General features: G+C 54.4%; 5 protein-coding genes across 5 annotated transcripts; 2 read left to right on the forward strand and 3 right to left on the reverse strand.

Moving 5' to 3' along the window:
* Window positions 1-61: 61 nt before the first annotated feature.
* Window positions 62-3540, reverse strand: BDY24DRAFT_352743 (metallophosphoesterase family protein). The gene is made up of 17 exons (XM_076637742.1): window positions 3091-3540; window positions 2999-3013; window positions 2902-2919; window positions 2673-2825; window positions 2371-2594; window positions 2196-2292; window positions 2040-2098; window positions 1934-1965; window positions 1754-1868; window positions 1642-1688; window positions 1385-1576; window positions 1211-1313; window positions 861-1141; window positions 661-778; window positions 549-575; window positions 364-443; window positions 62-276 (listed from the first exon to the last, which is right to left on the reverse strand). The coding sequence occupies exons 1-17, from the start codon at window positions 3407-3409 to the stop codon at window positions 159-161; spliced, it is 1998 nt and encodes a 665-aa protein (XP_076495638.1). The 5' UTR covers window positions 3410-3540; the 3' UTR covers window positions 62-158.
* Window positions 3541-3795: 255 nt separating this feature from the next.
* On the forward strand, window positions 3796-5586 carry BDY24DRAFT_416254 (DHHC palmitoyltransferase-domain-containing protein; the record flags this gene model as incomplete). Its single annotated transcript, XM_076643566.1, has 6 exons — window positions 3796-3944; window positions 4016-4092; window positions 4160-4386; window positions 4484-4864; window positions 5064-5353; window positions 5448-5586. The coding sequence occupies 6 exons, from the start codon at window positions 3796-3798 to the stop codon at window positions 5584-5586; spliced, it is 1263 nt and encodes a 420-aa protein (XP_076495639.1).
* A 1318-nt stretch (window positions 5587-6904) lies between these two features.
* On the reverse strand, window positions 6905-7827 carry BDY24DRAFT_106939 (uncharacterized protein). The gene has a single exon (XM_076635835.1). The coding sequence runs from the start codon at window positions 7631-7633 to the stop codon at window positions 6938-6940; it is 696 nt and encodes a 231-aa protein (XP_076495640.1). The 5' UTR covers window positions 7634-7827; the 3' UTR covers window positions 6905-6937.
* Window positions 7828-8096: 269 nt separating this feature from the next.
* Window positions 8097-10064, reverse strand: IST1 (Ist1p). Its single transcript, XM_076637743.1, has 9 exons — window positions 9957-10064; window positions 9825-9882; window positions 9594-9707; window positions 9376-9502; window positions 9216-9250; window positions 9032-9091; window positions 8776-8940; window positions 8465-8649; window positions 8097-8379 (listed from the first exon to the last, which is right to left on the reverse strand). Exons 1-9 carry the CDS (start codon window positions 9995-9997, stop codon window positions 8376-8378), a joined length of 789 nt encoding a protein of 262 aa, XP_076495641.1. The 5' UTR covers window positions 9998-10064; the 3' UTR covers window positions 8097-8375.
* A 73-nt stretch (window positions 10065-10137) lies between these two features.
* On the forward strand, window positions 10138-12715 carry BDY24DRAFT_442405 (uncharacterized protein; the record flags this gene model as incomplete). The annotated part of the gene is made up of 3 exons (XM_076644681.1): window positions 10138-10249; window positions 10324-10358; window positions 10436-12715. Exons 1-3 carry the CDS (start codon window positions 10207-10209, stop codon window positions 12713-12715), a joined length of 2358 nt encoding a protein of 785 aa, XP_076495642.1. The 5' UTR covers window positions 10138-10206.
* Window positions 12716-13023: the final 308 nt, after the last annotated feature.

Below are 13023 nucleotides of genomic sequence, written 5' to 3' on the forward strand. Positions count from 1 at the left end.
GTGCAGAGCGCTGTCTCCCCTCGCCTTTCTATCTTCTCTTCTCTTCATCGACGTTGAACAAAGAGATCATAAACAAGAGTCATCAGCAGAGAGAAACCGGAGATCTACTATCAAAGTAAGTACGTTACAACCCAAACCCCACCCACTTTCTCCTCGTCTCACGCCGGCGTCAACAGATCCATCAGATCGATCTCCTCTCCCTTCTCGGTGTACTTGAACGTTGTGATCCTCTCTCCGTACTCCGAAAGGTCGAAGATCCGGAACCGACGGTCGAATCTGAGTAGGCGACGAGCGCAAGCGGGGAGCAGCTGTCAGCGTCGTGAAGGAGGGACGAGAAGAGAGAAAGGCGAAGTCAGAACGAACCCTTCTCGACCATAACCAGAATACGATCCTCCGCCGCCGAAGCACATCCAAACTCCGGAGATACGACGACAGTTCTCGGCCTAAAGAAGGGGGAAGAAGCGGGAACGAGGAAGGGAAGAACGCGCGTCAGTTCTCGTCGAGGCTCAATCTCGTTCGTCTTTTGCAGAGGGAAGGCTCAAACTCACGATGTGAACGTGTCCATTTCCGATAACCTGGAATAAACGGAATTCAAGAAGAAGAAGAACAGGAGGTCAGCGAAGCTTGAAAGGGGATCGAAACGAGAGTGTTCAAACTGACCTTCACTTCCCTCCCGCCGACCCCATCCTCTCCCTGCAGCACTCCCTTCTCGAAGAATCCAGAGTTGAAATCGGGAGATCCACCAGAGTCCATCTGGATCCCAACGTCCATCTCGTTCCTGCCAAAGAAGCAAACAAAGAGGGGGTTCGAAAATCAGCCAGATATCTTCGGCTTCTCGCCGTTCCTTCTCGAGGACTCACCCTTCCTCGTCCTTATCTCCCTCCAGAACGTGCTCAGGCAGAGGGATGTGAAAGAACATTAGTCCCGCTGGTTTCTTGAGAACCGGGTCCTGCTGCTGGCGTCGCTGCTGTTCTCGTTTGGGTTTCGAAGGAGGGAGGAGATGTCGAGCTGCTGGAGGAGAAGAGACGCGTCGTTCGCTGAACCAGCTGTCTCCTAGATCGATTCCGGTGTCGGGTTGGAAGGGACGAGAGATGAGAGAGATGGAGGCGGAGGTTTCGAGGTACCAGTTGATTTGAGATTCCTGGGACGAGAAGAAGGAAGATGTCAGTTTCAGCGACGACAGAGGAGAGCAGAGGGAGCTCGAATGCACCTTAAGCCAGTCGTATTGATCACTGCCGATGCCGAAGGGGAGCTTCTTAGGAGCGTACGCTCCAGAGTCGAGCATGTAGATGCTGGCGAGATGCATCTTGGAACTGTTGGAGCATTCGAAAAGGAGGAACGATCAGAAGTTCGTCTCATACCGAAGGGAGATCGCAGCACTCACGCGTCTCCCGAATAGATCTTTAGGAGGTAGTTCCCGACTCCATCAACATCCGCTGGACCAGCTTGGGAGAGGGAGTAAGGCATGTGAGAAGCCGCGTTCATTAGCTCAGCTCGAGAGTAGTCGTCCTGATCGTCGTGGTTTCCAAAGACGAGACCCCACGGGATCGCTCTATCGATGACGGGCTGAGCGAATCTGAAAAAAGAAACACATGGTCGCGTCAGAGCGGTCGAGGGACAGAACTCGAGGGGAAGGCTCACTTTTGAAGGACGCTCATCGAATCCCAACTCGTTCCTTGGCCGTTGAGCTGTTCGAGGTGAGAAGGTTGAGCTTAGCTGAAGATCTCGGAGTCTCAAACTGACGAATACTTACCTGATCACCCGAAAAGACGACGAAATCCGGGTTCTGAGCGTCGAGAGCTTCCGAGAGAAGGATCGCAGAGTCGACGTCTCCAACGCAGGGCGATTTGAGCGTGTCCCGACATTTTCTGAGCGAGGGAAGAGAAGATTAGCTCGATCGAGAGACCCCCCGAGGATAAGAAATCAGGCTCACCCATCTCCGACGGAGTAGTGCAGATCTGCGACCTTATCGAGGCAAGGCGGAAGGAGGGATGGTCAGGAGGACGAGCGATCTGAAGAAGAAGAAAGACGAGACGAACCTGCATGATTCTGAATGTCCCGTTTCCGTGGAAGCGAAGGTCCGGTGTAGGTGGTAGAGCTGTAGGGGAGAAAAAACGTCCGAGTCAGCTTTGAAGAAAAGAACGACAAAGGAGAGAGAGCGAGGGAGACGCGTCTCGAATCGGAGGGATACGAACATGGAACTCCCATTCGCACAGTCAGTCCTACACTCTCCGGATGTCTCGAAGACTTCTCGAGGATTCTAGGCTCAACCCTCTGGAACCCGAACCAGGGCTGGAAGAAGCGAAACCCAGGATGAGTTTCGAAGGAGGTGAGTTTCGAACGAAACGCAGCTGAAGCTCGAAGACTCACCTCTCCTTCTCCGAACAGGACGTCTATCTCCGTTACAACCTCCTCCTCCTCTACGGGTATCCCATCTAATGAGTCATCGGGTGGGTTCTTTAGCTTGTAGGCAAGGAGAAGGCCAGGAAGACGTGGCCAGGCGCCGGAATGAAGGTCGTCGCCTGAGGAAAGGACGAATCCTGAAGGAAGATCTTTAGACGACTTCACGACGACGATGGAGGTGATGTAGGGTACTGAATGAAGCGTATGAAGATACAGAAGATGAGGGACGAGGCGGAGGAGCGGAAAGGGGAGGAAGAATCGAGACGCACCGTCGAATCTTCGCGACCTCCTGTAGTATAAGGCGAGCCACCACAGTCCAGACTTCCTGTTGAGATCCTTCTCGACTCGCACCCAACTTCCTAACCGACTGTCTTTCTCTGGTGTCGAGTCGGGAGCACAGAGAGATTCAAAAAGCCAGGGAGCTGGGAGGAGATGAATAGATCAGCAACAGAGCAGCTAAACTCGAACGGGAACCCAAAAAAACCCGTTGGAACTCACGCCATATACATGCTTGGGCTGGGAAGATGAAACGTAGAAGGTCAGTTTGGAAGAGAAAGAGAGGAGAAGAGGGAGAGGGAAGGAAGATCGAGCTCACCAGTCACTTCCGTCACTTCGAAGCGAAGAGAGAAGCCAGGTCAGAAGGGTAATGGCTCAGATTATTTCACGTCAAGATACGAGTAGACTCACATCCAGTCGTATGGGGCAAGAACGGGTTCCAGGAGTCCAGAGGGAGAGCTCCAGCCCGTCCATCGCCCTCTGAGTCCTCAGCATCCTCTCCTCCAACTCCTCCATCTCCAAGCGTCGTATTCGGTTTGGATACCGGAGGTTTCGGTTTCGGGAGCTCAACGACGTCCCAGCTTTGCCATCCGATGGTTGTTATGCCTGGTATTGGCGAGGGGTGGGAGAGAATGAAGAAGATGGAGAGAAGGAAGGCGAAAGCGACCCAGGAGACGACCGGAGGGAGGATGGATCGAACGTAGGAGAACCTCGAGAGGAAAGGGGGCATCCTTGGAGGAAATGGGTAGGGATATAAAGAGGGTCCAGCTTGAGAGGAAGGATATTGAGATGGATGCTGATGGTTGGAAGGCAACGAGAAGAAGAAAGTCGAGCTCAACACTTTGAGCTTCGAGCTCGAGGCTGAAGGGATGAGTTGACCTTTCACCACGAGCTTCTCCCTCCACCTTCATTCAATCCGAGAGATAAGAGTGCCTTCTACTTGATCTCGGCTCGTAGCTTGACGAAACCTCTCAAAAATCTCGACAGTCGGTCCAAATTCGCTTCCTCAGGGTCGTCTCGTTTGGTGAGCTTCGTCCTTCCTTCCCTCTCCCTCCTCGTCCCTTCGAGCGACGCCGACCTCTGCCGTTCTTCGATAGACTCTCGATCTTCATCGGAATGCCCGACGGCTCATCTGAGGAGGCTCCCAACCCCTCAACTCCTCTCCTCGCAGCTTCCTCTTCTCCCACGGCTTCGACACAAGAGCGAAGGAGGAGAGCCCCTCTCGTGGACTCGATCGTCCCTCCTCTGATCCTCTTCTACATGGCGTGAGCTCTTTCAGATCTTCTTCTTCTCATTGAAGCCAATGCTGATCGTATTCCTTGTCTTCGTTCGACAGAGCCGCCTACTACCAAGTCACCCGACGAGTTCTACGAGCCTTCGTCCACGGCCATCTTGAGCGACCCATCCTCTCTTGTTCGTCTCTCCCCGTCCAATCCCCTTGTCGAATTGCTGGACTGACCACACTCTTGTGATTGAATAGACGCCTATACGTCCTTCCTCACGCTCTCGATATCATTCCTCCTCTACTTCTACCTCTCCGTCTACCTTCTTCCTCGGACGCACTCCTCCCCTTCTCTCCTCCCTCCGGAAGAGATCCAGCGCAAGACCGTCGTGTTCGAGTGCGTCGACGACGAAGGGAGTTACGGGAGATGCTGGAAGGGCGACTGTGGAGGTTCTTGGAAGGGAGCGAGAGTGAGGCATTGCTCGGTAAGTTCTCGACGCGTCGTCTTCTTCTTTTCTTCACTCTCAATCCTCTTTCGCTGACCTTCGTTCCCTCGGCCCGCTTATATTTTCTAATCGAAAGGTCTGTCAACGCTGTCGCATGGGATTCGACCATCACTGTCCCTGGTTCGCAACCTGCATCACCTCAACGACCCTCCCATCCTTCCTCCTCTTCCTCCTCTTCACCCCTCTCACCGTCTTCCCTCCCACATGGCCTATCCTTCCTTCCCTGTACCACCATCTGATCACAATTTACCACTTCTCGCGTGAGCCAGGAGGAGCGATAGCGAAGCACTGGTTTGACCGTTGGTGGAGCTGGGTGTTGGGAATCGGTCCTTTCGGGAGGATTGGAGTGGGAGTGATTGCTGGATTCTGGACTTGGGATGGTGAGGCAGAGGAGTGGGAGAGTGGGAGGCTGCTGCTTGTTGGGTTGATAGGGTGGGTGGTGGCGATCATCGCGTTGGTGAGTCCCGTTTGTTTTCCTGCTGTCTCGACGTCTTCTTGTTTCGTCCCTTCCCTCCTTTCTTCATCTCCATCTCCACGACGTTCTTCCCTATCCTTTTCTCGACTCCCTTGGACCGCTTCCTCTCACCCTCAGCTCCTCACTTCTCGCGCTGACTTCTTGCCCTCCCTCCTTCGCTCCGTCTCGTCGCCCACTTCAGGGTCTCTCCATCTCCACCCTCTCCTCCATCCTCTCTTCCCAAACCCCTATCGAATCCCGTATCCTCTCCACCCACTCCCGGATCGACCCTCGTTCTCGTCCACGCCCCTCCTCGACTTCCCAAACCCTTCACCCTTACGCCGACCCTCGCCACCGAATCTGGATCCCTTCGCCGAAAAAGGACGGGACGGGAGTTGTGGTTTGGACGAGGGTTGGAGAGAGGATTTACGATCTGGGTTGGAGGGAGAACTGGAAGGAGTTTTGGGAGGGTTGGAGAAGAGCGGGAAACCTGTTAGTTTTGGAATCACGTCGCGTCGAGTTGGAAGTGAACGAGCGCTGACGACTTTTGTTTTCAACTTTGTCGCTTCGACCTGGGGATTTGCAGTCATAGGGAACGGACAGTCGGGCTACCGAAAATGAACCCCCTCGTTCTGAAAAGATTGGAGTACGAGGCTGGTTTGCTGATGGAGGAGGAGGAGGACAACGACGACGAAGAGGGAAACGGCTTAGATTTGACAGCTTGAGTCGGTAGGTAGATCAGATCCTCCAATAGACCGTAGATTTCAGCAATGAACGTTTCATGACGAGAATTCTTTTTTGGATTCGTCCTCCTTAGAAACAAGCGTTAAACAGGCTTAACTCCGAGTCGTCGTCCCGACGCGTCGACCCGGAGGCCTTCGTTCTCTCTCTCTCCGCTCCCAGCAACCAGCAACCCTCCATCGGGACTCCCCAAAGATCAACAGGGATAGATTCTCTCTCTCTCCTTCCTTCTCCCTTTCTCCTTTTCTTCACCTCGAGGTTCACGCATAGACCTACAGGCACACAGACCCTCCTCGACTCGAACCCATCGTCTTTGCTTATCAGCTGTTCCCTCGTCTGCCTTCGCCAACCTCAGAGCCCCTTCTACCCGTGAAAGCGCGAATCAGTGCAAATCCCCCCCAAAAAAAACTAAACGAAAGAGGGAGAGAGCCAAAAAAAAACAACGAAGGAGGGTGGGTGGGCTGGACGAGGGCCGACGCGATGGACGGAGCGAGGGACTCAGGGAGAGAAAGAGGGGGGGAGAAATAACGTAAAGCGGTAAGAGCCAGAAGCAAAGAGCAAGCAATCGAACGGGGCGAGAGAAAGGGGCGTAAAAGTCGTTAAGAAAGCGAAGGACTCAGAGAAGTGGAAAGGAGCGTGAACGAAACGGAACGAAACGAGTGAGTGTCGAGTGAGGAGAGTCCGGGGTTCGAATTAGGATTAAGATTAGGATTAGGTGTGTGTATGCTGCAGAATAGAAAAAAAAGGGAGGGAAAAGGAAGGGGTTGGTGAGCAAGAGGACGAGACGAAGGTGAGAGAGAGGCAAGGGACGCGTCGAAAACGAACCGATTTTTGCTCGCTCGCTCGCTCGCAAAAGGAAAAGGACTAGAGAGTACAGTGGGTGTTGGGTGTTGCTAGGTTTCCGAAAGATTTGAAGTAAGAAGGCTGCTGGGAAACAGAGGAGCAAGACTGTCAGTAAAAACAGGTTAACAACGAAGGAGGGAAAGAGCTCACGTCGGTCGGGGTGTTGATCTGTTTGGAAGCAGAGCCAACGGAAGGTCAGTGAAGCATCGCAAGCTCAGTTCGGTTCTACAAAAAACTTACGTTGGTTACAAGTGATGAGCGAAAGAAAGAAACAGAGACGAATCTACCATCGAGCGGTTTGCTTGAATTCCACAACGAAACGAACGAACGAAAGGAAACCAAAGTCAGTCAGCTTGAGTCTCGTCTTCCCTCTCCCTCTGCTGCTTCCTTTGGGGATCCCGTAATAAATTTCCCTCGCGTCGTCTAATACAACCAACCCCCAGCCTCGAGACCCAAAAAGCAAGCTCTCATCCCTCCCCATCCAACCAAACCTCAGGCTGCCGCAAAAACGAAACAAAGTATGTAGACCGCACTCACCCCAACCCACATCCAGCCCTCCTCCAACCTCTCGGGTCTCCTCCTCGGATTCTTCTTCAGTTTCCTCCCTCCTGCTCCTGATGCTCTCCCCAACGTCCCTCCTCCATCAGCTCCTCCTTTGCCTCCGACGCTCGTCCCTCCTCCTCCTTCCGAGACGGCTCTTCTTCCTCCTCTTGCTGCAGACGAGGTGGTCGTTGCGTTCTCCGAAAAGGGTTCGAGATGAAGCGGTGGAAGCGGGAGAGCCGTAGGTGAGAGCGGTCGGAAGGGAAGGTGGGAGGAGGAGGAGGAGGAGAGGTTGGAAGAAGCCGCCGTCGGACGAGGTCTCAACGGACGAGGATGGGAGATTGAGAGGGTTGGTGTTGTCGTTGTTGTTGTTGTTGTTGACGAGAGAGGATGTAGACTGTTCTCCGATGAAGCCCGAGTCGGATGCAAATGGTGAAGATCCAAAGCGTTCTGAATGAAAACACTCAAAGGTCTCGTCCTTCCGCGTTGACGTTGATGAGCTCGTCCTCCTCCTTTCTCCTCCCTCCTTCCCTCTTCCTCTCCCTCTCCCTCGTCGACTTCTCCCTCGTCCTCCAAAGCAAACGACCCCCTCGTACAAGAAGTCCGAAGAGTGGAAGCAGAAGAGGAGGAGGAAGGGACGCTTCCCATTCGGGAGCGTTCTCGTGGTTGAGCGTCGTGAGAGGAGGAGGAGGAGGAAGAGGTGCGGGAGTGCGAAGAAGAGGAAGAAGAGTGAGAGGAGAGGGACAGAGAGGGCGGCCAGAGGGATCGAAACAAAACGGCAGACGTCGACTCCCATCAGGAGAAGGGTTTCGGTTGGGATGGGGTTGGGGAGGGTGAGGGTTGAGAGGGAAGGAGGGAGAGAGGCGAGTTGTTTGGTGAAGGGAGGTGTGGTTGATTTCTTTGTTTATCTTATCATTTTTTCGGCGAGAGAGAGAGAGAGAGAGGTTCTGTGAATAGAAGAGGGATCTGGTATTCTCAAAAAGGGAGAACAAACATGGTAGACCATAGGAGATCCGAATGTTCGAAACGGAAAAAAAAACCCACTCGCGTCGCCCTCAAACTCCTCTCCTTCTCTCTTCCTTCTCTCTCTCTCTCTCTCACCCATCAACCCTCACGAAAAAAAAAAGCATCAAAAAGTGATCCCTAAATCAAGCAACGTATCTTCCCTCCGTCCTTACTCCCCATCAAACACCCTGTCCGTCCGAGCCCATCCACCCCTCCCTCCAACCCTCCACGAAACCCTCACACCAACCCCTCCCTCCCACGCCCACCAACAACCCCAGGATCCCGCACAGCAGCACCACCACCACCAGAGACCAGCGAGAAAAGGAACGTGAACGTGTGGGTGGGTGGGAGAGGGAGAGGGACGAAGACGGGATGGTTTGGGAACTTATCTGACGAAAGAACGAAAGGTTGAGGGTTCAGTTTGAACGTTTGAGTGGGAGAGAGTGTGTGAAGAAGAAGAGGGATGGAACTGACCTCTTCTTCAAAGCTGCGAAACGGGCGGAGAGCGCGTCGAGTTCTGTTGGAGGAGGAACGGGAGGGGAGGCGGGTTTGGGTTTCTCGGATGCTGAGGGAGGGGTTTCGTACGAGGGTGGTGGTGGGATGGGAGCTGATGAAGATGATGTCACGGTGGTTGTGGTTGTGGTTGTGGTTGAGTCGTCCTGCGAAGGCGAACGAAGCGAAGCAGTGAGCAAACGGGGCGACGCGTCTCTCTCTTTCCAACCTCCTCAAAACCCAACCCAACCTCAACGCATCAAAACCGAGACTGGCTCTAAACTGATACGTACCTTCTTGTCCTCCTCTCCCTCCCCCGAAGCATCCAACACCCCCGGAACCTCCCCTTCCACCACCACCGTCGCTCTCCATTTCACTCCGTACGTCCTAGCGATCTCGTCCAAGTAGGCGTCGATGAGGGTCGGTGGAGGTCGGAAGATGGCCAGTTTTTTGGCGACCTGAAAAATGAAGATCGGAGAGTGAGCGAGAGGAGAGAAGAGGAGAGAGACAGGAATGGGAGGAGGAGGGGAGGGAAAGGAAGAGACGCACTCGTTCGTTGACGCAGGAATCTCGGTTCTCGATGGCGGAGAGGGCGAAATCTCTTGAAAACTGAAAATGGGAGGAGAAGGGAAGAAAAGAGGAAGGGATCAGACCCGAGGTCGGGAGGAAGAGAGCAAGGGGAGGAAGAGAGAGAGAGAGAGAGAGAGAGAGAGAGAGAGAGAGAAGAGCTCACTCGATGAACGAGGACATCTCGGAGGACTTGAAGCTCTGATCGCGAAGAAAACGACGAGTATACGAGGCAAAGAGGCGACTATCAGCTTCGGAACGTCTACGAGATCTCTTCACGAAGATGAAAGAGCAAAAAAGAACAAAGGAAGGAAGCAGGAGCTCACCTCGAACCTCCGTCCTAGGAGCCGCAAAGATCAGGCTGCAAACGGCCTCCTTGATCCCCTCGTCCGGTTCCGTAGCTGGACTGTTCTCGAGGAGGGCGAACCTAGCCAACAAGAGTTCAGAGTAGAGCTGGGTAAGAAAGAACGGTAGCAGACGAGGAGAAGAAGGTCAGGCTTCCCATCTGTTTGAGCTCGTTTCGAGGGAAGGAGAAAGAGCTCACCGCCAGAAGTTCTAAGAGTTCTACGGTGATCTCATCTCCGATGACTACTTCGCATCGTACTCTGGCGGTTTCGAGTTTCGATTTGGAGAGGAGATCGGCGATGTCTCGACGGGTCTTGGAGGAGGGAGGAGGAGGGAGGAGGGAGAGGGGGAGGAAGGAGGTCAGCTTGGAGAGATGGTTGAAGAAAGAGAGAGAGAAGGTGCAGTAGACAGAGAGCGAAGGGATACTGACCTGCTTGGTGAGAGCTGTTTTCTTATCTTGAAGGAGTTGAAGGCGTTGGATAGAGAGTCTGGACGAGAGCAAGGGAGAGAGAGAGGTCAACGTCCTGCTTCGATCGAAACGAGAGCCGTACAAGAGACTAACTTGAGTTGAACTTTAGCTCGAGGAGCGTTCCAGGGTGGCATAGTGTTAAGGAGAAAGAGAAAAGAGAAAAGTGGAAAGAGACGTCGTAAGGGTTGAGAGTCAACCGAGGGAGTAAGGGAGGAGGAGGTTCAGCTCCTCATGAAATCGGGACGAGCGTCCGCTGGTTGCCTCTCAACCACAACTCGACATTTGCTCTCAGAATTTCACTCTCGCTCGTAGACGCTCCTATCTCTATCGGTGCTCTATTCGGATGAGCAGACTCGCTTCAGGGTCGAGAATCCATGCTGCAAGAGGTGAGAGATGGTCTCCTCTTCCCCGCGTCCTTCGAGCTCACCTTCTCTTCCTTCCTTCCTTTCTCCCTTCTCAGGTCCTTCCATCGTCTGGTCTCAATCTCTCAGACTTGTAAGCATGTAATCATTGCTTTAGGTTCTTCTAGAACTAACTTATCCTTCTCCTCCTCTCCTCCTCGTCTCTGTCAGCTCTCCATCTCCTCCCCTCGTCCATCTCCATCTCCATCTCCATCTCCATCTCGTCCCCCTCCCTCCCTCTCCGCCATCTACGCGACCGACCCTCCCTCCTCCCTCTCCCACGAACACCTCCAAACCTTCCAAGGAGGACCAGAGATCCTCTGGCACAACAGCATTCTCGACGAACAAGCTCGTCTTCGTAGGATCGACCAGCTTCGAATCAAACTCGCTCCTCCAGGTTCAAGTCGGTCGAGAGTGAGCGTCAGTAGAGGGAGGATCGTGACAGAGAAGGAAGGATTAGCAGAGGGAGAGGCTGTCTGGGTGGAAGAGGGTGAAAAGATGGCGGTTTGGTTGGATCTTCCTTCTTTGGCTGAGGAAGAGGGGGGCGAGGAGGAAGAGTCGCCGTCGCCGTCCTCACCCTCGTCGCACCCTTCCTCGCTCCTCCTCACTCCGACCACCACCACCACCACCTCCTCCTCCTCCACTTCCCTCCCACCATGGACCCCGAATCTTTCCCTCAGCCGCCACCGACCTCCTCCTCCTCACGACCCCTCCGACCCAACCTCAACCCTCTACAACCCTCGATCCACCCACTCGCCTTTCCTCCCTTCCTCTCCCTCTTCACCTGCCTACCCAGTTCTCCCTCTCCTCACAGGAACCGACTACGATCACTTACCTTTCCCTCCACGTCCTTTTCCCTCCCTGGATCTCAAGTTCTTGAACACCATGCTGGATCCGAACGCTCGTTCGGCGTACGAACCGACGTCGTCGACGCTGGATCTCTCGGTTCCGCCTGCTGGACGGGGGGCGCAGCCTGTGCTGAGGGAGAAGAGGGATGAGAAGAGAGAGGAAGAGGGAAGGCGAGAGGTGGTGGTGGGTCATCCGAAGAGGAGGGAGTTGGGGAAGGAGGGGTGGGAGGTTGTCGAAAGGTTGGCGAGGAGGTTCTTGGTTGAGGAGGAGAAGGAGGAGAGTGGGAAGAGGGAGGTGGAGGAGAGGATGGATTTGGGGACGTGGGTGGAGGAGGTGAAGAGGATCCAGAGGGAGGAGAGGGAGAAGGGTTGGAGTGAGAGCGAGAGCGACAGCGGGAGACGCGTCGGTCCATTTGACGCGTCGACTCTCAGTCCCACTCGATTCCCTCCTCAACCTCTACCCACCTACCCCTTCAATCCATCCCTCCTAAACTCGTTGAAACGCTCTACCTCCTCCTCCCAAACCTCAGCCCTATCCGATCCCTCCTCGTCTCCCAAACGCGTCCCTCCAACCTTCACTTACTTCATCGAACATCCCCTCGCTCAGGACTTCCTACCTCCACCTCCCTCCCAACCAGCACCCTACAAACCCAAACCAGCTCTCTCCCAATCTCGCTCGCCTCCCAAGCAAGCGTCCCGGAAACCCAACCCTCCTCGAGCACTCAAACCCGAAGAGCCCTTCGCTTCCTTCGGTCCCAACCTCGTCCTTCCTCCCACTTCTTCCACCTCCTCGACTACGGAAGTCACATCGGCTGGATGCACGCTTGAATCGGTGTCGCTTCTTCCGACGGCTGGACCGACGTTCAAATCCAAACCGAATCCGAAAAAAAGGAAACTCGACGCGTCTTCCTCCTCCTCCTCCTCCTCCTCCTCCACCACCCTCAAACCAATCCCATCACCGACACCATCACTCAAAGCGGCTTCTCTTCACCCTCCCACTCAACCCAAATCCAAATCCAAATCCAAGCCCAAACCCAAACCCTCTCCAGCTCAACAAAAGAAACTCGTCGCGTCTCCTTCCTCCTCCTCAACTCCCCAACCTCAACCCCAACTCCAACCCACTCCCACTCCCATCTCCACACCCTCACAACTCGAAGAAGCAGCCTCAACCTACCTCGCTCTCCTCCTCCCTCCTCCCTCCCTCTCTTCCTCTTCCTCCTCCTCCTCCGACGACTCGAAGGCCACCAAACTCGAGGACCTCGTTCGGTCGAAACTCTCTGTTACCAACCCTCCACGCCTTTCTTCCAACGGCTCTCCTCCTCATAATCATTCGAAGGACCGTCGGAAGACATCGAGTCCAATGGCAGTCGACCCAGCACGGGTCGTCCCTCCTCGACCTGAATCTCCATCTCCATCCACCCTCCTCCTGAGCGCCCTCGAAACCACCTCGCTCGCTCCGACTCCGACTCTTAAACCCAAGACGACGACGAAACCCCACCCTCCTCACAACTCAGCCCCAGCCCATCCGAAGAAGCGCCCAACCCTTTCTTCCGTCGGGAAAGCGGGACGACGAGGAGGGACGAACGACGCGTCGACTCGGTAGACAATTAGGGACGCGTCGCTCGCTCGACTCCCTTTCGTCTAGACTAAGGAGCGTGGTCTCAAGAAGGAGGCAGGGGAACAGGAGGGAAGGCGAAAGGGGATTCGAGGGGGGGGTGAGAGGGAGCGGGAGAGGTTTGGAGGGAGGTTGAGAGGGTCACGGAGGGAAAGAAGAGAAGGGGGAGTATTAGTGCAAGAGGTTTGAACGATTTTTAACGATGACTTTTTGAACGATCTAGTGAGAGGAGAGGAGAGCGGAAGAGAGGGAGAGCAAAGGAGCGAGAGTGGATCAGTGAGGATCAGGGAAGGGAC

The sequence above is a fragment of the Mrakia frigida genome (assembly GCF_051309035.1).
Source record: "Mrakia frigida strain ATCC 22029 unplaced genomic scaffold BDY24scaffold_20, whole genome shotgun sequence".
Taxonomy (NCBI): Eukaryota; Fungi; Basidiomycota; class Tremellomycetes; order Cystofilobasidiales; family Mrakiaceae; genus Mrakia; species Mrakia frigida.

Coding starts and splice junctions, on each gene's coding strand:
- BDY24DRAFT_106939 (XM_076635835.1), bottom strand. CDS start 7,633: ATGGGAAGCGTCCCTTCCTCCTCCTCTTCTGCTTCCACTCTTCGGACT.
- BDY24DRAFT_352743 (XM_076637742.1), bottom strand. CDS start 3,409: ATGCCCCCTTTCCTCTCGAGGTTCTCCTACGTTCGATCCATCCTCCCT. Junction 2,293..2,370: donor TCCTGTTCGGAGAAGGAGAG/GTGAGTCTTCGA, acceptor CGCTTCTTCCAG/CCCTGGTTCGGGTTCCAGAG. Junction 2,099..2,195: donor TGTGCGAATGGGAGTTCCAT/GTTCGTATCCCT, acceptor TCTCCCCTACAG/CTCTACCACCTACACCGGAC.
- IST1 (XM_076637743.1), bottom strand. CDS start 9,997: ATGCCACCCTGGAACGCTCCTCGAGCTAAAGTTCAACTCAA. Junction 9,708..9,824: donor AAACAGCTCTCACCAAGCAG/GTCAGTATCCCT, acceptor CCCTCCTCCAAG/ACCCGTCGAGACATCGCCGA. Junction 9,251..9,375: donor TCCTAGGACGGAGGTTCGAG/GTGAGCTCCTGC, acceptor CTTCGCGATCAG/AGCTTCAAGTCCTCCGAGAT.